The sequence below is a fragment of the Poeciliopsis prolifica genome, unplaced genomic scaffold, assembly GCF_027474105.1.
Source record: "Poeciliopsis prolifica strain line A6 unplaced genomic scaffold, Auburn_PproV2 SCAFFOLD051, whole genome shotgun sequence".
In the NCBI taxonomy this organism is placed as follows: domain Eukaryota; kingdom Metazoa; phylum Chordata; class Actinopteri; order Cyprinodontiformes; family Poeciliidae; genus Poeciliopsis; species Poeciliopsis prolifica.
Window position 1 is genome coordinate 1255760 of NW_026562426.1, and position 26362 is coordinate 1282121.

Sequence of the window (26362 nt, forward strand, 5' to 3'; positions counted from 1 at the left end):
GATACAGCTTTAAAGAGTTAGGAAAAGTTTAACACATTGTGACAATCAGCATCTTAATCTCTGGTACTAAAGCAGCAATCATTCACGGTAATTAACCAAAATTAAGTTAATGGCACACCGCTAGTTTCCCAAATAAAGCTACATCTCGCCGCATTAAAACCACATCAGCCTGCAAAAGTGAAATCCATCACGTCGGAGGGAACCTGGGAGGCCTCGGAGCGAGGAAAACGCCTTTAGATGGGCTCCGAAACGATCACTGATACCGGGGGTGTGCGCCAGTTGGAGTTGCAGCAATAACAAATGATCCACTTTACTGAGACTGCCAAATAGTTTCAGCTTAAAATAGATGCAATAAATCAGTTTGAAAAACCCTGGAAAAAAATAAATAAATAAAAATAAATCTGCGTTCCATGATTAGCTGCTTTTTTAAAAATTCCCCTCATCCAGAAGCTCTTTAACAGAGCCGTTACACAAAAACACAGATTTTCTGAGGCCAGAAATATAAGGCAAACAGCTCATTTTTTGTGTTATGTTATGGTTAAAATTAGGATTATTGGACTGATGTTTGAGATTTTCTTCTTGGTGAAATCTTTCTTTCACTGCTTGTTTAGAAGCGAACGCCTTCAGAGGTGGGGTGAAAGACTGAGTCTGTCTACAGGGTCATTTCATCTCTGCCTTTTGGTTTTCATCTTAACATTCCTCTTTAAGGGCAGAGAGATAGCATTCTGTTCAGCTTGTGATATCCTGTGAGAAAGAGTGACTGTCTTTTATGGATTCCAAGACTGTAGCGTTGCGTCAAACTATACTTGTCGAGCACCAATCATTTCTGACAATTTACTTTATAGGTTCCATAATGCTTTTCAATATTGTACTCAAGTTCATATCTTCTGCCCATGTTTTATTTTGCTGTTGTTTATTGGGGGAGAGAAAAAGAAATCAGGCATAAGGAGAGGAAAAAGCCAGGCTTCCCCCCCCTTCAAAATAAAGGCGGGAAAATCAATGTAGACTTCATATCTGTGTTGAAGTGTAAAAAATCAAACTTCAACATAGACGTCCAGGTTTATTCAATTAGCTGAATAAACTTAGGAGAAGCTAAGTGCGCTAAGTGTTTCCAAAGTTAGCAAATACGCTGAACCGCTAACTGAACTCCGCTAGTAGCGCTTTAGGAGACGTGTGCGCACCACTGGGAGTTTGCAGTGAAACTAGAACTGGGTAATAAATAGTTGGTGTGATCTTACTTCAGTATCTTGAGGGGAATAGAAGTGTCCTTGATGGCAACAATGACTCCACCATGGTCCAGATACAGGATGTGATGCTCCTCTTCAAACACCTTTAACAAGAAAACCTTAAGCATTGGAAATGACTTTACCAATGGAAACAATTCAGTGTTTTTCTCACGATCAGCTTCGTAAAACACAATTCTTATTTATGTATTTTTTTTAGCTTAAAAGAAACCCAAGTAAAAATCGGATATTCTATCTATCCGGGTTTCTCCTTGGAATACAAACACTAAAAAAATCAGGCAAAGCATGCTGTACCTGTCTCCATGTCTTCCCACAGTCTGAAGTGATGTACATCTCCTCCTTATACTCGACGAGTTTGGAGCCAAGGTTACCTGAGGGAAAGATGAGAAATGCAGAGCCGCATCAAGAAGAGGGGACTCCCGAAACACACCAAAGAAACAAAGTCGGAGAGAGAGAGAGGAGACACAGAGCAACAGGGCTGAGAGAGGCAGGTCTACAGAGAGCCACCACACAGAGCAATACAGCAGGATTTCTACCTCAGGCCATTTCTTATCCATTTAGTTATCTTCCCAACAAATGCGCACTACTTTCAGGTTGCATCTTAAAAATTGACAGACACCCACGTTCTAAAAATTCCATTTAAATTCCCCTCTGTTTTTCCAATAGTTTGAGTAAGTTCAGGGGAAAATAGGCTCATAAATATAAAAGAAAAAAAAACTGTTTAAATCTGAAAAGAGACGGTTCCACTCACCAGCGCCCATGATGAGGCCCGGTGCCGAGTCTTTAGTGTGGACGGTGCCAGAGACGTAGGGGTTGTCGGCCCAGCGCAGGTGGAGGTGGAGGTGGCAATCCGGCTGCAGCGGAACAACAGGAAGGACGGTAAGCTAGCATATTGTAAACTTCAACATTTCATCCGTCAACAGTAAAATTTCAGCAAAGACGGACATCTTCGCTGGGCGGTTCTGCCGTGAACAGGAAGAGAGGTCAAGCTCTGTTGACCTCAGCCTCAGGGAAACCCTTGACATTAGCTCGTCTTTAAGCTAGGTTGCGCTTTGCGGTATTTTCACCATCTGGATTTCCTTCGACATGCAGTGAGATTAACCATCTTCACGCTGAAAGCTCATTCATCTCCGGAGCCGATCTCCAACAGGTGGGAGACAAAGGATCGAGCCTTACAGTTTTTCTCTTGACTGAACCACCACATGCATCCCACACCCCCACCCGCAGCGCCGGCCGTGAGGCGCCATCACACAGGCAATATGTGTCGTGTCAGCGCTTGAAAATGAAGTCTTCTCTGTGCCTGATAGATGTGGCGACTTAAATCCAGGACAGCAGATATTTTGCCGAGCAATTTTTTTTTTGAAGTATGGGGAGAGCCCATTGTTATGACAAGGTCAGTATCAGAGATCTAACGTGTGTGTTTGTGTGTGTCTTAAAGGTAGTATACGAGCGTCAGCCTCATATCTGCACCTGCCTTCATATTTTTTATTTTATTCTTTTTAGCATATGGTTCAAATAAAGGAGAACGCTGGTGCTCCCCTCTGCCTCCCGGCCGGGTGTGATGTATGAGGCTCAGAATATACAGTTTGAGGGGAGATGTATGGCTCTTCGCTGTCTAACCTTGCGGAGCAGCGACTTTGACAAGATAGATGGCAAGAATCTCACGTGCATTCCTCATACCGCAGCACTCATCCTTTCACCCTTTGTGTTCAGTGCTGAGATGGAACGATTCGTTATCGATGTCTGTATCTGTCCCAATGTTGGGGGAAAAAAAGAAAATTCTAGATCGGGTATCGGTGACAATGTGTAGCCTTGGCCTGTATCATTCATTTAGCTAACATAACCTAGAGTATCAGCAAAAGAATCAGAAAAAAAAAAAACACAAACACACACAGACAATGAAACTTCAAAAGGTATGGCTGGCGAAGTTTGAGATATTTGCCCTGAACATGAGTTGGTGCATTGCCGTCAAAAGTTTTTAAACTGTACTTGTGACTCATACTGTATTTTAAAATATTTGATAAAGATGAAAAGTGGAGCACTTACGACTTTGCAGCTGACCGGCTTGCCGTTCATGTCCGTGGCGGGCGGGGCCAGGGGTTCCCAGGTCCGCCCCTTGTTGAAGGTGATGAGAGTCATCACTTTTCCGTCGACCTTCTGATTGGCAAGGAAGACGCCTTTCACCCCACGCACCTAGGAAACAAAGCAGATGTGCTGCATGCTGAAACATCTGGGACTCCATCTGCGAAGCAGCGCGACGATGCCTCTCTGCCTCTTTAAAGACCATTTAAGGAAAAAATAGTCCAGATTGAGGAAGCTGCGGCAGCGCAGCCCACACAAGGAAGCCTTCGTCCTCAACGCTGAGGACGAAGGCCGATTCCCGACCTGGTGACCTTTGCCGCATGTCTTCTGTCTCTCTCTCTTTAGCCACTTTCCTATCTTAGCACTTTCAAATAAAGGCCACTAGAGCCCAAAAAAATTTAAAAAGAAGATAGTTTCTAAAATATCTTCTGTATTTTTTAATCTTTTTTTAAATGGTGGTGAAGAATAGAATTAAACAAGTTTATCTGTAAACATAAAATAATAATACAGTAATATTACATATATATACTACAAATATAACAAGTGAAGCTGAATCTAGAAATTCTGCTGGAGTACCAGCCAGCATCAACAATGCAGCACAGCTAGCTATTAGCAGTGGAACAATGACGGTGCAGCATTGGAAAAATTAGCTACATTAAACAAGTTTGTTGCATAATTGAAACTAATTGACTTTGGCTATCAACGCCTAGCATGTTACAAATATTCTGTCCTTGACAACAGCTTCTTAGCTAGCGTTAAGCAGGCATGTGGGGAGATGCTGGTAATAACACACAGATCCTGAACGCCGACACAAACGGCAATTAGCTTCAGCAGCGACCCCTGTAAAACTCTTTTTCTTTTTTTTTTTGGTTTTCCCCCTGGCACTCCTTTACTGATTGGCTGCTATTTCTAATGTGATCAAAAAGTGGAAAAACAACACTATAAGCTGCCTAGACCGTTTATTAATACCGCCTCTCAAGACAAATGAGGACAAAACAATAAGTCAGATATTAAAGCCGGGAAGTGTTTTGAGTGCCAACATTTGGCCGTTTGCTCAGAGATTTACGATTGTTCGGTCATTTTATTGGGATGCCTCCCAGTTCGCTCTGCCAGTGTGTAATAAAACACACTTATTCTTACAAATGCACTACTTTACAACCTGAGTGAATATCCTAATGTCAGTACAGTAAATTTATGCCTTTAATGATGGAAAGTCTCACATTTATTCTTGCGAATATGCTGCCCTTCAGGAACCGACAACATCCGAGCTTTTGCTTTTAAATATGTGAAATTGATCTGAAGATTTCTGAAACTGGCTTGTCCATTTCCAGTTTATTTTTTCTTTTATCTTCAATTCTGTTGTGTTGCTGGCAGCGGGAATCTGGTTCCCTAACTGGAAGCTCTTTTTGCTAAAGCTGCAACATGCAATTGCTCTTTGCAGAGTTCCAGAACTTTTGTTGTTTTAGAACACTATTACGGTACGTAGCGCGCCACAGACCTTGGTCTGATCGGTGTGGGATTTCTTCGGCGTGAAAGAAAACATTGTCTTACATGTTAGGTTTATTGGGGTTTTTATTACCATTTATCTGAGGAAATCCCAAGCTGAAGCCCTGCAGCATGTATTTGGGGACAGCTTAATTCCACAAGAGCTCTGGGTAACATTTTCATCTCAGGTTGAATGTATTAAGGTACATATAAGTGATGTATTGCAGGGTAATTTCAAGTTAGCCCAGGGGCGACAAACTCATTCTCATTTTGGACCACATCGAAGATCTGAATGTTCTCAAAGGGCCGGTTGTGCCAAAATGTATTGATAAAACCCATTAAACTGATAAAATGTCATTACAATCTGTTCGTTTCAGCGTTCAATAAGTAATTCTTAAAATTATTACCAATCTTTTCAGATCTGAAAAGATTCTGATCTTCCGCCCAGGATTTCTTGATTGTTTTTTGTGTTTTTTTTGTTTGGTTTTTTTACAATCAAAATCCCAGACTCTGTGCCGCTAACTGAGAAACATCCAGTAGAACCTTTTGCAATATTTGCGCTAATGCATGATGCTAAACATGTTGTATCAATCACGGATGACAACTTGACATCAAGTAAGGCTGAGGCAGCAGCTAGGTAAACTTAATGTTTCTGGCTAATTTGGAGAGAAATTTGCTGTAAAAATTTGAAAAAAAAAATTAAAAGAAATATTGAAAACTTGATTTTGTGAGTTTTTACATATTTGTGAAAGCCCAGAGGGGCTTACTGGTGTATTTTGGAGTGCAGAGGGCCACATTAAAAGCTACGGTGGGCCAGATTCGGCCCCCCGCCCTTGAGTTTGGCACATGTGAATTAGGTGGTCCGTGAGTGTTTGTTAAATGTCTCTGAAAAAGTTTGAGGAACACGAGAACCAGGCCATAATAATAATAATAATAAATCATAAAGATCCACCTACTGTTTGAGTAACACATTAAAAATAGGTTCAGGAGACAAAAGTATATTACATTTTACTAGAACCCTCCCACTGCAAAAAAAAAAAAAAAAAACGGTCGAAAGCCTTTCCTATGATAGATAAATCCCAAGGAGACCAAGTAGCACAGCGGTGGCTCCGGGCTTTTAATGGGATTTACTGATAGTAAGATTAATGAAGGGAAGTGTAAGCGCTATCACCCTTAAATGTGGCTAAGTGGTTCGTTCACTTATAACATCATCAGATGCTCATTTTGTTGCTTAGGACTCGGGCAAACCGTCACGACGTTTCCACCGGTTCCCCGCCAATAGAACATCTGGCTTCATTTGTGCTCATAGTTGCAACTTATAGATTTAATCACTCAATTAATTATTAAGGGAGAAAGTTGAAGGAGGAAAAAAAGACAAACCAACACATTTGCCATTTGTTACGGAGCGCCTCACCTCCAGGATGTCGATGAGGACGCTCTCCTCCGGCTGCTTGGTGCTGCGGATGTTCTCCAGGATCATGGAGTAATAGACGCCCTGCGAGTCCGACTGGTACAGGTTGTACGTGTCTGACTGGTACCACTCCTGGAGGGCCAGGAACACCTGGCTCTCGTCTGTGCTCACTATCTGAACGTCCTGCAGGAGGTAGGAGGGGAGAAGAGATGTTCTTTTAAAAAAAAAAAAAAATCTACACAACAACCCCAGGTTAAAACTTTTACTCCGGACAAAGTGTTGCGCCGCAACAATTTGGAAAAAGACACTCGCTCACATTGCCCTCCAACAACGTGAGACACTCCAAGCAATAACAGATACGATTGCTCGGTAGTACGGAGGGACTAAATGGGGTCAGCTGGATGTGAACTCTGCTGTGCGCCTCCAAAAACCTTCAATATTGGTTTGACCTACGAGGTTCTGAACGATATTCCGCTGAACGCCCAGACTGAATCTGGTGCACAGTGTCTTCTTTTTTTACACACTTTTGTCCATTTGGGTTGCAAGTCCTGCGAGTCCTGCAGCCCAAATGGACGTTTTGATGAGAGAGTAAGATGACAACACAATTTTTTTTTTTTAAAGTCAACACCACCCCTTTAAATAAAATTCTAATTCAAAAAAATACTTCATTGATCCCAAAGGGAAAATAAATGTTGTTGTGACTCATATGAATTAAAATAAAAAAAAACCTTATTGGGGGCAGGAAAAAAAAAAAAGCTGAAAAGAAAATACACAAAGAAAAGCAGATATCTCACACCAATGAAACCAGTACCAGTCAACAAGAGAATTCAGCAAAAAAATAAAAAAGAAACAGTGAAGCGCTTCAAAATGTTAAAAAGCAACAACCATTTGGCAGCTAAAGCAAACTTGCTAAGTGTATTTGTCGGTGCTCCTGGGACTGTGAGGAAAACGGCTTCATCACTCATGAAATAATGTAGCAGCCACACCAGGGCGACTCAGCACTTTTTCCGTATTACTGATTACATTACCATACCGTCTGAAGACAAAACCACCAGCCTGTGGAGGGAAGCACCTCAGAGGGTGTGTGTAATCATTAACACTCTTCCGTCTTGATTATAAAGACACACTCAGGCTCAATTACCTCTGGATTTATTGTCGTTTCGAGTGACGGAAAAGCAGGAGAAAAAAAAGGTGCCCGCGCATCGATCTTCATATTCATGAAAGCAACGTTTCTGATTCAATTAGCCGGCTTTGTTGCAAATTGCGCGCGACGGGATTATGACAAAACGAGCAAACTGAGAAAAACTGTCAGCGTAAAGCGGCGTTAATGTTGAGCTCAATGAATCCATGGGAGAGTTCTGATCCCAATCCAATGCATTACTAACGCCGGTATAAACTGTTCACACTGATCAAAGGACTCATGAGGAGGACATGAATTGGCTTTAGGCATTTTTGACCTGAAAACGGAAACTAAAAAAGTATGAAATGGCGGAAAGGTTGCACTTTTGAAAGCTGAGAATTTAACGACACAAAGAGGGTCTGCTGGACGTGAACTCTGCTGAAATAAACAGAAAATGTATAAGGTTTCACGTTTTCTGAGCTCTTCATTACCACAATGACTAATAATATTAATAGTAACAATAAACAAACTTCCAAGATAAATGAAATGATCAGCAATGTCTAAGTACATGGAGTTCTTGTGGTAAGGTCACAAATTGACAACAGACTGAATTGGTGTGGAGGTTTTGCTTTGTTTCTTTTTCTGTTTCATTATTACGTTTGTCTCTATTTTCATCCCCAAACTGGTGCGATCAGTTTCCTGCAGGATGCTGGGTATTTAACGCTTCCCTGCACAGTTTTGCTTCTGTCACCTCCACCGCTTCTGGGCGATGAAAAGAAGTCGTCTGAAGTTACGCTCCTCATTATTTGCTTCGACGGATGATGATTTAAAGCAGTTTGCACGGCCCACTGTATTAAAAGTGGGGGTCAGTTATGTTTTAATCATTTTAAAGAAAGTAAGGCGAAAACATTCATCAGGTTGTAACAAGTGCTCAATAAACGCAAGTGCGGCCCCGCCCTGTCCCGCTCCTGTCAGCCACACATCCCAGAAAATTTGCTCTCGACTAGTAAATCAGCAAGCAGACATGGAATGTAATGTAATAACGGACTGGCTTATTTCTACTTTGCTTTAATGCAGTGGTTCACACACGTCCAGATGCAGTTTCTCTCAACACGTCTTATGGCCAGGAAACCAGCGGCCGTACAGTTTTTACTCCTCTAAATTGAAGCTCAGATTTACCATCCGAGGCTGACAGGAGCTGCACTTCAGGCTCAGTCGGGCCAAATTCCTTTTTTCTAGACAGTCGGATTGGGCCTGGGTTTCTGAGGCACGTTTAATAAGCTTACCGCACGTCCAGCGCAGTTAGCACGAAACGAGAAATGACGCTGCGAAAACATGGGGGTAGGTATCTGTCTGTGTTTGGTGTGTTGCCCTCCGCCTCCCTGTCCCCGCTCCGCGTTAAACGCCGCTTCACCGCGGTTCACGGCTGACATCCTGTCTCATTCAGCGGCGCGGAGCCGCAGCAGGAGGAGGCGGCGCTGAAAGGGACGCCGACCCACAGCTCCGGCTGCCTTTTGACGTTCAGTCAAGCCGCGCCGCAGAGGAGACGACGTAATCCGCCGCTGAAAAGATTTGGCGGAGGCGGCGGAGTACAGCAAACACACGCATGTGAACCCGAGAGGCTGATGCGGATCTGTGTGAATATCAGCTGTAGAAATTGTTTCGAAGTACAGTCTTGACGCCAGAAAGTTATTGAAATGGCTTTTCTTTCTACGCCGTGCTGAGGTTCAACAGCTTAAAGCTGAGACTTGTGTCAGTGTGACGCAGCAATCCTTCATCAGTTTGCTGACTCATGGCTGTAGCTATAGGCCTATATGACAAAAAAACTACTACAAGCATTTAAAAAAATGACACCATGATACATTATTTCAAAACTTTCTACACTTTTCATGAGAAAGTTTGACAGAAAAAGAGAAAAAAATCTGATGGTAAGAAGTTTGCGGTGTAAAACAGATATTTAGAACTGTTTAGAGTTTTATTAATCTTGAAGTAAATCTGCTGTCGTCACAATAAGCAATACATCGATTAATCACAATCTAATCATTTTCATTTGCATTCTTATGTAGTTAACTGTATTGTTATTATTGAAAAGCTGTCACTTTGAAAAACACTGAATATATTTCACACACAGCATAACATAGCTAGTTTGCATTTTTATTATTCTCATAATTTTTTATTTTTATAAAAGTCCTGACTGGCAGTTTTGCATGATTTCGCTTCCAGAGCATAAAAATCCACTTTGTTTTGTTGAGACTTTATGATCCATTTTAATTGTTTGTTGTTTTGGTTGTCTAGCTTCTTTATTTTAGATATATTTTAAACATCTAATGGTCTCTCAGAGTAAAATTTACTGATCTGAGAATGTGTCTTTGAAATAGCCTGCCTTCATCGTTATATTGTTGAAAATGTTTTCAAAATGACAGTATTATTGTTTCTCGTAATGACTTCTGGGACAATTTATCGCCCAGCAAAACATGCTATTGCAACTCCCCTAAATGTCGTGAAGAAAAGCCGTCTATCTGTCTGTCTGTCTGTCTGTCTGTCTGTCTGTCTGTCTGTCTGTCTGTCTGTCTGTCTGTCTGTCTGTCTGTCTCTCTGTCTGTCTGTCTGTCTGTCTGTCTGTCTATCTATCTATCTATCTATCTATCTATCTATCTATCTATCTATCTATCTATCTATCTATCTATCTATCTATCTATCTATCTATCTATCTATCTGTCTGTCTGTCTGTCCTCTGCTCACTATTTCAGTCAGTTGCTCTCAAACAGCTTCTGAAGTTCTCTGCAGCAAGGCGATCAGTGGGAAGGATTAGAGCCTCAGCAGGAACATCTGGGTTTAGTTCTGGGCTCCCAGTCTCACAGCTTCCTGGTCTGCATCATCACAACAACTCGCGCCGGGAAGATTTGTTTTTAGATTTGACAGCACCCACCACCGCCACCTCCCAGCCAATCAGCTGTCACAGCCGGATGGACGGCGACAATCCGTTCACTCAACTTCCTTTCTCGAGATGAAACTCTGACTTTTCTTTCTTTTCTTTTTTTTTTATTGCGACGCATTTTATAGTTGAAAAAGCAATTGTATATGCAGCCTAAAGGCTCCCCGGTCTTTCTTGGTTTTATCAAAAAGTCACTGACCTTTAAACGTTTTTGTTTTTTTTTTCCTTGCTGCATTCCAGACTAAATCCACAATTATTCTGAAATATCATTAATTATAATCTCTAGCAAAACCAGCTTATCTATTATTTTTTTTCCAAAATAAACTTTTTTTTTTTTTGGCGTTAGGAATGACCTTAAAAACAGTTAAGTGAATAATATGAATGTCAGTATGTTATCAGTGCTAATTACAGAGCAGTCATAGTTTGGTAGCTTTTAATCTAATAAAGTAAGATTACGTTTTGCTTTTCTGGAAGTCTGTTAAGTGTTTTTTTTGTGAACTTAACGGAATGAATTAGATTTGAACTGAACCTGATGGCTTTTTATTTCTGGATCGCTGAGACGGACTTAAAGCCGACTGACTATAAGGAGACGCCAGGAGCTCAGATCATCTCGCCTCATTTGGGTTTCAGCACCGATTTGCAGATGTTCCAAAATTAGAAACATCACATCGTGAAGCCTGAGTTGCTCTCGACATTCAAAATGGTGTCACAAAAACAGAAATAATGCAGCAAGCAGGACTTCAAAGTTTGGTTCTCCGGGTCTGTGCACTGCCCCGCCCCCGTCGTTTCCAGCCAATGGGAGCAATGGCCGACACCCGAATGGCTTTGGCTATAAACCGAAACACACCAAACTAGCAAACAACCACTTTGCTAGTTTGTTCCACTTCTTTTCCGGACCAACCAAGTGGACCAAAAGTCTTTCCCGGTCTGAATCAGGTGCATTTTGTGTTGGCCAACCATCTTGGAAAAAGACTCTTCAACCCCAGGACAATTTATCAAGACTGATCAGTGTGAACAACCTTCCAACTGCAACTGCTGAAATATTAAACCTCTTTTCTACTGTTCCAGGTTTCTGATTGCTCTTGGATAAACAAACCAGGAGAAGAAAAAACAAAAACAAAAAAGGTCGGCCTTCAAAAGAAGCGATTGTAAGCCGAGCAGAAAAGGGACAATTACTGCCTGTGATTTCACAGCCCAACAAATTCAGTGCATGTGCCTATGCGTCTGCGTGCATGTGTGTGTGTGTGTGTGTGCGTGTGCGCGCAATTAATCCATAACTCGGGTCAGGTCTCACAGGACAGAGCCAAACAGCTTTCTCTGATGGCCTCTGCATTTTTTTTTTCATTCCCCGAGCTTTTCAATTATTCACAGCAGAAAAACAGCAAAACACTGCACCCCCTTCCTGCCCTCCTTACAGAAACACACACACACCCTCCTAATCTCCTTCCTTCAATATCTCTCCTCAGGCCCCCGTGTCACTGCCAACACCTTGCCCCATGTCGCTCTACCTAAAAGCTTTGCAAACTGTGACCTATCTGCTCACCCAAGTAAGAGGACACATGCAGAGAGAGGCGAGACGAGGCACAGGGAGCAACTAGGGCGTGTTTTGACTAAACACACACTCTCACACACAGGCGTCCGTATGCCGACGCTCATGCATAAAGTGATTTATCCACCGCCTCCCATCCACACCTAATCAAATTTGATGTTTTTGTGTGTGTGTGTGCAAGCGCATAGGTGCTTGAAGGCAAAAAGGATTGTGTGCACGCAATTCAATCCCTTTCACCTTCTTTAAGGATCAGTGAGTGCTGCAGAGATAGCAGCCAAACCACAGGGACGTTGTAAGTAAGGGAGCTGGAGTCAGATGAAGGCGCCTGTATACGACGACCGACTCCGAGGAGTCCCTTCAATTGACAGACGATTGAAGGGACGATTCTAAACGCTGAAAAATACATGAAGCTCCCCCCCCCCGAGCTCTGTGTGTCATCAGCATAGGTCAATAACACTTTGACTGGTGTTGCCTTAAAACAGCCCCCTGTGCCGCTTCAGCTGACAGCAAAGGTTCCCGTCCGACCTTGGGCCGAAGACAAAGTCGTTTATCGTCTTTTACCGCGGCAGTGACATGACGCACAGGTGGATTGATGTGCGAGTGGGAATATTTTATGCGGCGTATTATTTGTCAGGCCGGTGCCGTAATCTATCTGAGGGGCAAGTGCTACGCTGACACCCAACGCCGATGAGTTTGTATAAGACGGTGGTGAGACTGATTCCCCAATGCAGGCGGGAATCCCCGGAGAAAAGGGTTTGGATATTTCTCTCTCGGTCTTCTGCACAAGCCTTAGCAAAAGAATAGTTTTCCAATTTTTGTCCAATGGCCTTGCCCGACATCTACGCACACCATAGAGAAAATCTCTAAATTCAGAAATATATAACAAGTAAGAAATAGGAAAGAACTGAAACATACAGGATGTTGGCCGTCGAGGACCGACTTTGGGCACCACTTTTCTATTCCAATAATCCTTAAAGAGTCACTAAGATGTCTTTAAGGATGAAGGACAAAAATAAATTTGACTTTGTGCGTATGCTTAGTAAGATTCCACTACAATTAGAGACTGTACTAAAAAGGAAACCTAATAGGAAACGAGTAGTCATCCCTGAGGATCACCAGAAGTAACAGAGGCAACTCATAGATTGACACGAGAGCTTAGAGTTACATCAGCTTTGCTGCTCTTTACCTTCGGCAAGGCGTACTTGGGAAATCTCATCTGGACGAACTCATTGCGCCGATAGGACACATAGTGCTTGGTGCGATTACCTGTTGTGACCTATTGAGACAAAACGAGAAAAAGACACTAAATGGAAGCATCAGTTCAGAACATTGCAAAAATATTTTAGATAAATGTGACATTTAGTTAGAGACATTATATCTAATAACATAGGACTTTCTTAATTTACTTTCTTTTAAATTTAGGCTTTAAAAGACTTGGTATTCTGTGGAGGTATATTTCCAAGATTTCCACAAAATCCCAGTCGCGCTGCCCTCCAGCTGAACCTGACTTCACCAACACAGCTGCAGAGGAAGCTTCATAAAAGCCTTGAGACTGACGGCAGACTGAAGCCGAATATCGAACATGAGAGGTTCACCTACCACTGCACTTTTTGCTCATCACCGGTCAGCTTCCTTTATATTTTTGGCTAACAGTAAATCTTTCAAAATCCTTTCTGAATCTGATGGATAATTAATTGCTTTTGAAAGCATCTATTAATGGGGAATTTATTTCTTTCTTTCCGCTCTTGTTTGAGCAAATCTGAATTTTTGTCAGCTCGTTTAGGAGCTGCGCAGAGAGGCACTGGCTTTGATTGAAGAGAGCAGACGAGCATGGGAATGTGCTTAAATGCTAACGAGCGATCTGACAAGAAAAGAGGAAAAGAAAAAGTGATGAAACCAACCGAGTTTTTAAAACAGAATCGGCGAAAGAGACACTGACTGAACTTCTGAAGAGCAGTGGAACAATTAAGTGTAACTGGACTTTATCCTCAGCTTTTGACAGGATATGTCTGTTTTACTCGTCTTTCTCTTAGCAGAAGTAGGCTTCTTTAAAGTCGCTTTTTAAGAGTATGACATAATGTACATAATTCATATGATGATTCGTACATGCCTATGAATATTTGTGATCGGCATCTAATACTAAAAGGCTGCTCTGTAACTCTGTGAGTTACTTTCATATTGTGTTGTAAATAAAACAGATGCTCACTGTGATGCAATTATTATTATTTTTTACTTAATCAAATGAAAAAATCTGGAGGCTAATTAAGCGTCTTGGGCTCCTTTGTTGCTCTGGTCTCTCTGTTCATTAAGGCAAGTAATTGTTAATTATATGCCATTATCGTATATACAATCACAAAGCTAAAACCCAACACAACTAGGTTAGGCTAGAAGTAATAAAAATAATTCAGCAAGTAGAAAAACATTAGAAACCTCTAGAATTTAATTAACTCTGTGTAAAAAGAAAAATTCCCAGTAAGTTTTAAAAACTCAAACGCCATCATGAAAGGAGTAAAGAGGAAAACTAAGGAAATCACAGAGCTCTGGCTTGTTGACCTTCATCAATGCGTCATAATTACATGATTGTTCTTAGATATAAGGATCTTGTTTCTTCAAAGCTCTGAAGGTTAAAAGAAGAGATGCAAAATGGATTCTATAACCAGATATGATCAAGCTCTTTTTCATGAAAAAGAATCAATATCTTATTAAAGTAGCCCTGCTAACAGTTTAGAGTAATGACCGAGGAATACCAAGTCAAAACTACAAAGAAACTAGCAGCTTTCATGGTTTTTATTTATTATAATTTCTATATTGGAACTTCACAGGTCCCAATACTCGACCTTGAGGAACCCCTCACATCAGATCTGCTAAGTCAAATGTAAACAGATTTGCGGGAATGTTTCACTTCCTTCCAGACTGGTAAGATGTAAACATTTTGAAACTGTTGTGGACCATCAAGTAAACTTATTAAGATTATCATTCATAACCCTGTGGTCAACTTTATTCAATGTAGATTAAAAATCTAACAGAATTAAAAAAACACCGACTGAGGAGTACCTCCTACTAAGACCTGATTGGAATTTCTCTAGTAAATCGGATGTGAATCAGTTGTGGAGCTCGTATTGTTCAAATGTCCATAAAGATCAAAAGTATGCCAAGGGAAGAAGCAGAGGACGTCCAACACTTACCAAAATATTGTGTTCTACGTTTCTTTTGACCACATTCTTAACGAGAATCATTAAAAATAATGATTCTCTTCAGAATCATTATTTTTCTTTAGGAGAATTTAAAGGATACATTTAAAAACTTGTTTTCTCAGTTCCCAATTTTCAATAAGCTCCATTTTATCTGCACATGTCCATTAATATGGTAGAGGTGGGTGAGTGATACTGGGAGAAGTGGGAGAATTCCTGAAGAATAACTATACATGACATTGCTGCCCTAGGCATTTCATTCACTCTAACAAGTAATAACAAAAGTGAAAGCCGCAAGCACACGTTTACACGCATTCATCCACATACGACGCGATACACACAGAGTCGGAGCACAACCCAACAGTATATGACTAATTCATCTCATTACAAGGACTCTGCTCTGCCGTGCCACATGTATATCTTCCTGTTATCGCATGCAAATGGGATTCAGTTATCGGGCTTTGCATGCTCTAGTATACTGTACTGCATAGCAAGTCTATTACAGAGGAAATTAATTCAGCACACAATCCCAGAATAGCAATTCTTTTTCGATTTTATGCACACCGCAGTGCATGAAGAGTTATCTGGACAGGAAGAATTTATCTAGAGGAAAAACTGTCTGAAAGTTAGAGGCTTACCTCTGAAGGCAAACACAGTTACTAATAAAATAAATACATGTCTTGTCTGATGTGTCTTATCAGCATTTAGTTATTTGAAACAAAGATGGCTACATTCATATTAATTTGTTAGTGAACAAATTAATATGAATACAGGTAATGCTGCTTTAACTGAGAGAAAACAAAATCTTACTAAGTGTTTTAGCTCAAGGTTCCAGTGCAAATATATTGGTACGCTTAAAATAAGACACAACTAGCTTACAAGTAACTTTTCAGCAAGAAGTACAAGCTTTTTTTAAGTCAACAATTCCTTTATATTGGTGAAAAACTACTAGTTCCACTATATTTCACTTTTAAAATGGAAAACATGTCTTGTTGTAGACCAATCCTTCAGTGGCCATAATTACCTTTACAAATATGTAGTCGTCTTGCACCAGCAGCGAATTGTGATCAATTCTACCCAGAAACTGGGCGGTCAGCATTTTGTCCGAACAGTTCTGGATGAGGCAGGTAACGTAGAGGTGACCTGCGGAGAGACATGAAGGGACAGGGCGGAAACACTGGTTACCGTTTGAAAATAAAAACAGCTCTCTGTCCTTTCTGTGTCCATTTTGAATATTTAGCCAACCATTATTATTATTAATATTATTGGGTATTCCATAGTGATTCAGACTGTTCACTGTATTTGTGGACTCAGCAATTTGCTGAAACAAAAATCCAAATTATTCATGGAAACTTTCATGAATAATTGTTGTTCTTAAAAATCCACTCTGGATTTTAATAATTTTTTGTCTTAGTAAAAAAATTGCAACTTGACACGCTATTGGCTGGCATTTTCAGCGCAGCCAATCAAAAAGCGCCACTCGTTTTTCTTACAGTCAATTGGCTGTACTTCCAAGGAAGACAGGAAATGTTTGCGTCTGTGCCACGGCAGTTTCCACTGAGCCCATTTTTGATATTTAAAACATAAAACAAACTCTAGATGCCCCACAAGTAGCCATTTAAGTGATGTTAAATGAGCAAAACAAAGATGAAGGAATAATAGTAAAACTTCAGCTTTCACTGTAGACCTGCCACACAAAAAGCAGAGGAGGCTGCACGCAGCGTGACGCAAAAATGAAAGTGTGTTAGAGTTGGGAAAGAAAAGGAAATTGAGACATCTCTTTTGTCCAAACACCATAAGATCTGGCAGCTTCTCCATGGAAATTGGCCGCTCCAGCGTCCAAATGGCCGGGGGAGCTAATCCTCACAGACAGACACAGCGAGGTTAGCACCTGTTGCAGAGCTCACCCACTGCTGAATTTCAATCCAGCAGCTGCATCAGCAATATCAACACATTATCCTACTCAGAGGCCGGGACAAGCTGGCAACAGAGAAAAAAATTTGAATAACACACACATAAAAAGTAGCATACTACCCCATTCTAAGTCTTCATGCACCCACACAGATGTGAGGTTTGGAGTTCACATGTACAATGTTACATTTCAATGGGATGGATGAGTCTGGACCTCCGACCTCTGCAGTGGGAGGAAAGCTTTCAACACATTCAGCCACTGATATGAGTCTTTTCCTATCAAAGTTACAGACATTCTTGAAACTTCATGTTGTCAGTTTGAAATTGTTCGTCTCGCATTTAATTTCTGTACACGTGTAAGCCGAATAAAAGGCCAAACTGAATTTGCTTCAGGGTGATGAACTTGTCGTTCAGCCGCCTCCAGGTGTTCATGAGTCAGATGTATGTTTTCATTCATGACTCTGATACTGCAGAAGCACAGACTCTGTGCCAAACGAACTTTGTGTAGCTTCCCCTGACGTCCACATTGGAACATAGCACTAAGAACGAAAATGAGATGTTTAAAATGGCTTTCCAGGGTGGATTTGTAAGAACAACCCTTCCTGGAGTAATTTTTGTAAACTTAATCTCTAGAGTGAAAAAAGAAATTATTACATAGAAGAAGTGATAGTTTTTGTACCTGGATAACTTTGAAAAACAAAACAACAACAAAAAAAGTAGCTTTACTCTGTCATACTTTTGCTTTTATCGAGTAATATTACTATGAATTATCACATCTCTTACTTGAGAAAGCAAAAGTGAAACAAATATTAGCCAAAAATCCATCAGAGATGGATTTTCTATCAAATGTTATTTTCTATCTGCTGAGAGCAGCACATACTAGGCTAAGCTAGCCGCGAAGTAGACTCTCCGTTTGATGCTAGTACTTAATGTCAGCATTATCTCCACCTGCTGGTGGATTGTAGGTATTACAGTGCCTTCCCGCCTTTTTTTTCTGGAAGGTTCTCTTTGGTTCTCCGACCTCCTCCATTAAGGGAACGTATACTTTGATGGTGACATCTTATATTGTGTGACAGCATTGTTCCTCAGAGGAATAAAAGCATTAGAAAGGACAATGAGAGTAATGACTTTAGCTCTGGGGCGAAAAAAAAAAAAAAAAAAGTCCACATTGCGTTACCTAGTCACCCTCTCTTTATTGGCACTGTACCCTGCCCTCCCCCCTGAGACACTGGAGAGGTGTCCGCTGTAACAAATGGAGTGGCTAATTTATTGAAAAGCCCAGACATTTAATCAAAGCAGCATATGGCGAAGAACTCATTAAAAAACTATTACGGCGGGCTAAGTGTTCAATTCCGGCTAGTGGCTCGTGCACTTCCTTGTGCCTCTTTTTCCACATCTGCAAGCGCGCTCACGTTCGGTAATGAGCATGCGTGTTTATTCTTCCACAAAGCAGCTGAGGTATTGTCCCAAGGAAAACTGTAAGAGGACAAGTAAACAAGATTTCAGTTTTTTTTGTCTCATAAACTGGCTGTTTGAAAATCTAGACTTCAGGGAAATGTGTGTTTGTGTAGGTGTCTCTGTGTGAGTCGGCGTTTCTCAGCCTGTATGCATCTACACATGCTTCCCTGCACATAAGTCTCCCTAGTCACACACACACACACACGGTCATTCTCCATGGAAGCCCCCGTTGCACGCAAGGCTCATGCGTCAATCGATTGGCGTCAATCTTTTCTGGAGTCCCATGCTCTCTCGCCACCCAGAGGCCCAGAGCGACGAAAGGCCTCAGTTCCTCGTCTCACAGAAATCCCCTCGACTCCGCGTCCTTCGCTGTCGCTCGCCATTTAACCTTGGCGCCGCGTGTGACGAGGGGTGGACTGAACAGAATGGTTTTGCACGCCTGGTTGCCCCCGGCCCTGCTTTTGACTGGGCATCTATCTGGGCACCGAATGGAGGGGATCGAAAAAGAGAGAGGCAGGAGGAGCATGTGGTCCCAGGAAGCGCTCCCATGCCTGGGCACCCGGCCCACGCAGACGTCCCCTTCCTCTTCGCACTCGCCGAAGACAGGAGGTCCCTGTTCAGGCCTAAAGATTTCACAGCTCTTTCCTCGAGAGGTTTTGGCCTTTGAGAGGTGTTTCATGAAGAAACAGTCAGCGGTGCCAATTTAAAAACAGGTTTTTCATGCCCTTTGACTGTGATTCACAATGAACCCTCATTTATAGGTGAAGGGTTATTTAAGTAACGGATAAACACAAGTGGACATTTACAATCTCACATGTATGCTTCCATGTTTGCCCTCACAGAGGAGATCAGGAACTGATCTCTGAGGAGGTACGCTTGAGCCACACGTACTCTGCTGCCTTTCTTTTGAAATGCCATTTTGTCTAAGGAAAAAAAAATAAAAATCTCCTCGCCTACCTGATCAGTAGGATTTTCAAGGAGAAATATCAAAATGCCCACACCGTGGGAGAAATTTAAGACACCATTGTCATTGTCATGGCTACAAGGTTTTATACATACAGTAAAAAAAAAAAAAACACTGAAACTTATGTTTTCATTCACAGGGTTACGTTATTTCTTCTGCTTCTCAAACATTTGTCCTTGATCCGTATTCGTCAATGTTTTTTCCAGAAATGTTTTTAAAGATTCTGTCATTTTCCTCAACCAAACACACATTTTCCACACAAACCAAAGCATCTGAAAGAGTTTGTTTTTTATCGTGGTGCAAAACCTGAATGTTCGGCCATTGAAGGGAGGACAGTGTTCCCACTGCCAGTTGGCCTTTCATTGGGCAGACGGGGTTAAAAGCCAAACGCCTGATTCATACGCTATAAAAGATCCACCATGTCTCACAAAAACGTCGCAAGCAGTGGTGTTTTTCTGTTCTCCGATCAACGGACGGTGTTGTGTGACGTCAAAAACATTACTATCCTAAACCATTTCCCTGTGAAGCTACAACTGGAGGAAATGTGAGGTATGGTTTGGCTGCATGAGCTGCTTGTACAATTAAACACACAAAACGGCGTACTGGAACATATCAACCTGCGACGTGCTGTGAAGTGGAACTGACGCATTGGTTTCTTTGACCTTGACACACTAATAAATAAAAGAACCTTCACAGTACCTCCACTCGAGTCTTGCATTTCCATGTGCACCAGATCAGGATCCAAATCCACACCAGACACAGACCTAAAAACACACAGAGGATTTCCATTATTATGAAATGTTTCTGATCGTTTGGTTTGTTAACAGATCTTCATTCAGATACTTTATGTATGCACAGTATCAAAGTCCGATTTTTTGCAGACCGGTGAATACTGATGCAGTGCCAGGTCACATTAACACCACTCTTTGGTGTGAACGTCATTATTGAAAGAAGCGAACAAAATGAATGAGTTGGGTGTAGCGATAGTTCACTTTGGAAATCAGCGAGTTAAATACATAGTGAAAACACAGTGCTGTTTAGAGCTAGTAATGCTAACCACGCAAATGGCATGAATCTATAACACAAGACACTGAAGACATTATCACTGAATTACAGTCATTTTATGTTGAAACTGGGTATTTTTCAGACCAGCTGTAACTAAAGAGAGCGACGCATCGCTGAATACAAAACACTCCAGTTTCCTGTCAACAATAAAAAAAAAAAAGAAAAAAAAAAGAAAGGGTTTTTTCTTATGCAGAAAATAAAACAGGCTTGTGTATTTTGTCAACACAATTTTCAGAAAGATTGAAAACCTAATGGAACAGTTGCCACCTTGGCAATTTGAGACCTCATTTTCTGCTGCTGTGTTGTGATTTTATCTCAAAAAGCAATGGCAAATCAATTAAAACCTTCTGAAATTATTTTTTTAAGTATATTTCTTGTAATAGTATAAATAACAACCCTTTGAATTTTGGTTACGACTACAGTTCTTTTATTTTTAACTTGAGAAGCAGACACATCCTCAGTTAATGGTCGATAAGTGTAACGCAAATAATCTGCCAGGGTTCCTGCATCCTTGTGAAACTGCAAATCATTTATGTTACGGCCTGCTACTTAATCTTAAATTTATAGGAGGTGCTGTGTTTTTATTGCACAAAGTTGTGCCTTTTTATCAAAGCGCTACTGACCAGTAGACTCTGTCCTTGGTCACCCTCTCTTGAAGTAAAGTCCACTTGCGGCCCAGATCGGTTGAAGCGAAGAGCTGGAGACAAGAACACGGTGAGAGAGAAAAACCCAACACTCGGTGCGTTTAGCTTTAATCATGGCCATAACCGGTAGCTTATTACCAGCTGGATCACTCACAATGGAGGTTCAATTGATGGGATGGAATATGAAAAAAAAAAAAAAAAGTCACCCAATCAAGCTACGGAATTTCATGGTTCACCAAGTCAAGATTGAGCTCAATTAATTATTAATCATAACAGGTGAGGACTGCAAAGTGCATGTGTGGTGTGTGTGTGTGTGTGTGTGTGTGTTTGAAGCTTCTTGAGCTATGCTCAGGACAGTGTATTGGTAGTAATATGCGGGTTGGTTGAACCATTGATCGCAGCTATAATGAAATTCTATCGATTTTCATACTCTCCTTGATATCTAAAAAATATATAATTAAAGTCAGAAAAGGTTCTGAGAACAGACCTCTCTCTTTGTCGTGCGACTTTTGACAAAGATTTACTGCCGTTTCATTAAACCTCACCTTTTTTTTTTCCTACCCTCATTTCTCATAATCACCTGAACGTGTGAATTATCCTTTGTGAAATATGTCGTCACTAAAGGCCCTGCCTGTTAAAAATTTAAAGCTCTGAGAATAAAAGCTCAAGAAGCCTGGGTCTTTTTTTTTGTGGCATACTTAAGACTTTATTTACCCAGGTAAAATGTAAAGAGGACTGAAGTTTGAAAACACTGTGGAAACAAAAAAACTGGATGCTTTCAATGGGAAGAAACTACTTCACAGTGTTGGTGGCTGAAGTCTAGACTGAAGTGGTTGGTGTGATGAACCTTATTCACGACGTTTCCAGATGCTTCAGAGGTGAAATCAGAAATTTACCAAGTCTTAACTCCAGTAGGTGAGACTCAAAAGTTACTGCGATAGGCGACAATATTGTAGTTTTGAGACCATTTTCAAGTCATTAATTGGTGACGCCGCAGTGACGCAAGTACAGCCTCTCAAAGATCAATAAACTTTAACTTCTAATGAACATTTCACATTGGAGCTGGAAGACATTTTAAATATCCAAACTAAATAAATAAAACAACAAATAAAACAGACACTGAAGTTTCTGTAAGCAGAACTGTCCTTCAAAATCATGGCTTGTTGAGACCAGACTGAAGACTTAGGCCATCCATTCTTAATTAAAAATTATTGTAACGAGAAAATATTTTTTTTCTTTGCATCCCCTTTAAATAAGTCAAATCTACATTGTGTGAAAATTGTACTGGCAAGGACTGGCGATCTAAATCAGCTTTGTACGTCAAGTGCTTACACGTCTGAAAAGAATTTTAACTCCGGTTTCACAATGAAGACACGGCGACGATAATTCGTTCCTTATGAACTTAGAACGACCGAACGTCATAAATTGTACAAGTCAGCCTGTGATATCACAAGGCACAATTAGCATGACACAAGGTCTCAATTATAGACGAGCGCAGAGACTTTCACACAGATGGCTTGTGCGGCGCGGTCGTTGAGCGACTGCAATGCCTCCTGGCTACAAAGACTACGAAACTAAAACAGCATCTGAAGACGTTTTCAGAGACATGAAGCCACATTATTATCAAGCTGTGGAAGTGTGTGTGTACATTCATTAAGAAGCACCTGAGGATCCCTCCCTGCCCTATATCTGTCACCATTAAATAGCCGGTTTTAAGGCTCGCACTGTAACTGACAATTTCCCTCTAATGAGAACGCGAGACTTTGAAGTTGCATGAGAACACAGCGCATTGTCTTGCATTTGGAGACGCCCTCTACGCCTGAGTTACTTCCATAATAATTGTCAATTCAATAAGTGCTGCTCACTTCTAGTTCGTCTCCCAAGGAGGAAGTTTATATAATCAGGCCAAATGTTAGAAAATTAACAGCGCGCCAGTCTGTCCGCTGCTCATATTTTCTTGTTCTAGCAGCGTTCCCACCACGCTGTGAACAAGAACAGCCATGTAGCAAACGCTCAGTTGCCAAGTCCATGACAGAGACACTAATAAGATGGATTTTCGAATCGGGGACAGACTTGGTGTATTTGAAACAGAAAGTCTCAGAGTCCCTCGTCCCTCACCCGTCCATCCTTGCAGTACACCAGCAGCTTGTCTTCCTCCTTCGGGTGGAAGATGACGGTCTCTGGTGTGAAGGCGACCGCCTGCCGTTGGAAGGAGGAGCCCTCATCTGTGCTGATGAAGAGCATCTGGTCTCGTTCGTTGATGGATGAGCCCACCATGACCACCTGAAAGACCGAAGGCAAAAGAGAGGTCAGAAATCAAACGCCTGGATGAGTAATGTTGCGCAATGGTGATGTTCAGATTGGGGGCCGCCAGAGGGCGCTGTGGGGTGGTCACAGGAAGTTGGACAGACATTTCAAAACAGAAAAAAAAAAAACTTATAAATCCTTTTTAACTTAACTTTTTTTAAGCATAATTTATTTAGTTTCTATGTTCAATTTTTGTGAAATAACATGTAAGTTAAAATAATTTATTTAAATATTCTTGTTTGTTTTGTTACACATAAACCAACAAATCAGTGCGTGTGTTAGAAACCCAAACCAGTTTTCACCCACAGCCTTTCTCGGGGAAAAAAGTCAGTTTTGGAAGTTAGACAAGCAATGTAAAGACAAACTGTAGAATCTGGTAAAAAAAATTCACAATATCTTAACTGATAATTAGATTTTCTACCACAGAAATCACAGCCGTCAGCATGAGGCACCATTTATGCTGAATGAGTGTAGCAATTGTTGAACAGCAAATGTAAAACATCCTAAATGTTGACGCATCTTTACATATTCTGTAGCAGAGTTGTGCATATCATCTCCCACACAAATGTGCATCTTCACGCTTACATTCACCCAGCCATTTTATAAACCTCAAATTTTTTTAATTTTCTTTTTTTGTTAAATCAACTTCAGAAGCGGACGACCTTGGATTGATTATCTATTTAGAGTTTTATAGCTCACAAAGAGAAAGCACTAAACACAGGCCAGACCAGGACCTGCCAAACCACCAATCACATTTATGAGCCATTTAAAGCTACCAATAGCAGAAATCAATAGGAGTTAATGAGCCAGGACCATTCATGCACCGCATAAGAGCAGCGGGACGCTGACCAACGAGGGTTTGTCGGTGTGAATTATAATCCAGACTTTCAATCCACAACACCAGAGCATATTTTATTCAATGTGTGTTTGCTGTCAGATGAAGTAATGCAAAGTGGCAAAGGAAGCATGTTAACATGAAACAATTCAAAAGGTTTTAAATCAGTGAATATGGTTGTTGTACGTGAATGGAACTCAGTATGCCTGTACACTACAAATATCATTGACTCAGCAACATTCAGACACCAACAAGTAGATCAGATTAAACAATTGGTGCGCAAGATAATATTGACGTGCGGTACAAAAAGAAGGCATCCAATTTCAAGACTTCTAAAGTCAACCACGGCTGCTTGACTGCAAATAAGTAAGAACCATGGACAAATTTAATGGATTGGAATCTGGGAAGGGAAAGGTTATGTCACATTTTTGATTAAGTGTCATTAAGGCTATGAGTGTGAAAATGTAACAACGTGCACAATTAAAACTGGAAATCTATATTTACCAAAATAAAAAAAAGACAAAAACCTTTTTATCTCAACTTCTGAAGTTGTATCAGCAAGTCCAGTTAGCATTAGCTAAATCATGACTTCAGAAACTTCTGAGTTAGTTGGAGGCAGACCTGTGGATGTATTTTGAGACCAAACCTGGAACACTCTGCATTCTTGTTTGACCCAATGGGGAAGTCTGTAGAAATCAGCCAAGATATCAGGAAGAGAATTGTGCAGCTGCACAAGCCTGAATCATCCATGACAACTATTCACCGACGCTTGAAGGCACCACATTCTTTTTAAACAATTATAAGCGGGTATAAACATGATGCGACGTCCAACCCTCATACCGCACAGGAATGAGGCAGGTTCTGTGTCTTAAATGTCCAGGTAGTCACCAAGGTCTTCACAAGTCAAAGACCTTGTGAAGATGCTGGAGAAACTGGTGAGACAGCATCATTATCCACAGAGAAACTTGATTTGTCTGACATGGGTTGAAAGGCTGTTCGGCAAGGAACATGCCTCCACCCCAAAACAATGAACAAAACACCAAATCGCAGTTCGCAAACACAGACCCTCATTTTCAGAGACATGTCCTGTGGTCTGATGACACCAAAATGGAGCTGTTTGGCCATGATGACCATTGTTACATTTGGAGGAAAAACAGGGATGAGAAAATAATTCCAACAAATGGCATCATGATGAAAAAACACTATGGAAAGGCTTAAGACATCAACCAGGAAGATGGAACTTGGGCCCAGGTTGGTGTTCCAAATGGACAATGACCCTGGCTGCACAACCAAAAAGGTTACGAAGTGGTTTAAGGACAACAAGGTCAATGTGTCAAATCACAAACCCTGGTCTTAGTCCTAGATAGATCCTGTAGGCAGATCTGAAAAGGCATCTGGAAACAAAGCGGACTACAAACCTGACTAAGTTCTGTAAGGAGGAATGGACCACAACTTCATCTAACTACTATTGAGGAAGGAAACCTAAAACATTTAACATTCAGTCCAAGGCAATCATACCAAATATCATAGAAGTGTATGCAAATTTCAGATTTTGAAGATATTAATAAATCAACTGCTACATTTAATGGTCACCTATCTGTGAATTAGAATAGAATAGGATAGAATAGATTATCGTCTAAAGACGATTGTTTGAATTACTGAAACTGTTGAAATCAATTGTTAAGAGGGTATTTGGAATTGAAAACAAGAACAACCTTTTTTTGTGTGTGTTGGAACTTTATCCCTCTGGGTTTTTGGGTTGAGAGACTTTATGAGATTTAATTATCAGTATGCTTTGTGATTTTTACCAAACGACTAAAACACTTGGACTACCGGAATCTGAAACTTGGTATCATAGTTAAAAATGGGAGCTTTGTTCAGAAAACAAAAATAACTAAACAGTCCTCCAAGAATCCTTTAATGTTATTTTCTTCCTAATGACATTCATTTATAAGCAAACTAAGTAAAGGCAGCCTTGTACTGCAATGTTTGAACACAACAAAGCACTTTGCCAAATTTGAATTTGCAGTTTGCCCGGCATTTCCATCCCTTTTAATCATAAAGCAGGCAGATTTATCAAAACTAATAATGTTTGTATTTATTTAATACTTTTAAAATGTTTCCCCCTCCACTCCCCTTATTCTTCTTTTTCTTTTCTGCT

The 26362-nt window shown here is 40.9% G+C and overlaps 1 protein-coding gene across 3 annotated transcripts in view; it reads right to left on the reverse strand.

The window, feature by feature from the left end:
* The window catches only part of sorcs2 (sortilin-related VPS10 domain containing receptor 2), a 270943-nt gene that overhangs the window by 20715 nt on the left and 223866 nt on the right, over window positions 1–26362 (reverse strand). For all 3 annotated transcript variants that reach the window (XM_055058490.1, XM_055058489.1, XM_055058488.1), the window contains exons 4-13: window positions 23178–23342; window positions 21039–21112; window positions 20050–20114; window positions 16042–16160; window positions 13013–13102; window positions 6226–6405; window positions 3291–3437; window positions 1996–2098; window positions 1539–1615; window positions 1239–1330 (exon numbers count right to left, since the gene is read on the reverse strand). In XM_055058490.1, coding sequence (XP_054914465.1) covers window positions 1239–1330; window positions 1539–1615; window positions 1996–2098; window positions 3291–3437; window positions 6226–6405; window positions 13013–13102; window positions 16042–16160; window positions 20050–20114; window positions 21039–21112; window positions 23178–23342 — 1112 coding nt within the window. The remainder of the gene's footprint in view (window positions 1–1238; window positions 1331–1538; window positions 1616–1995; window positions 2099–3290; window positions 3438–6225; window positions 6406–13012; window positions 13103–16041; window positions 16161–20049; window positions 20115–21038; window positions 21113–23177; window positions 23343–26362) is intronic.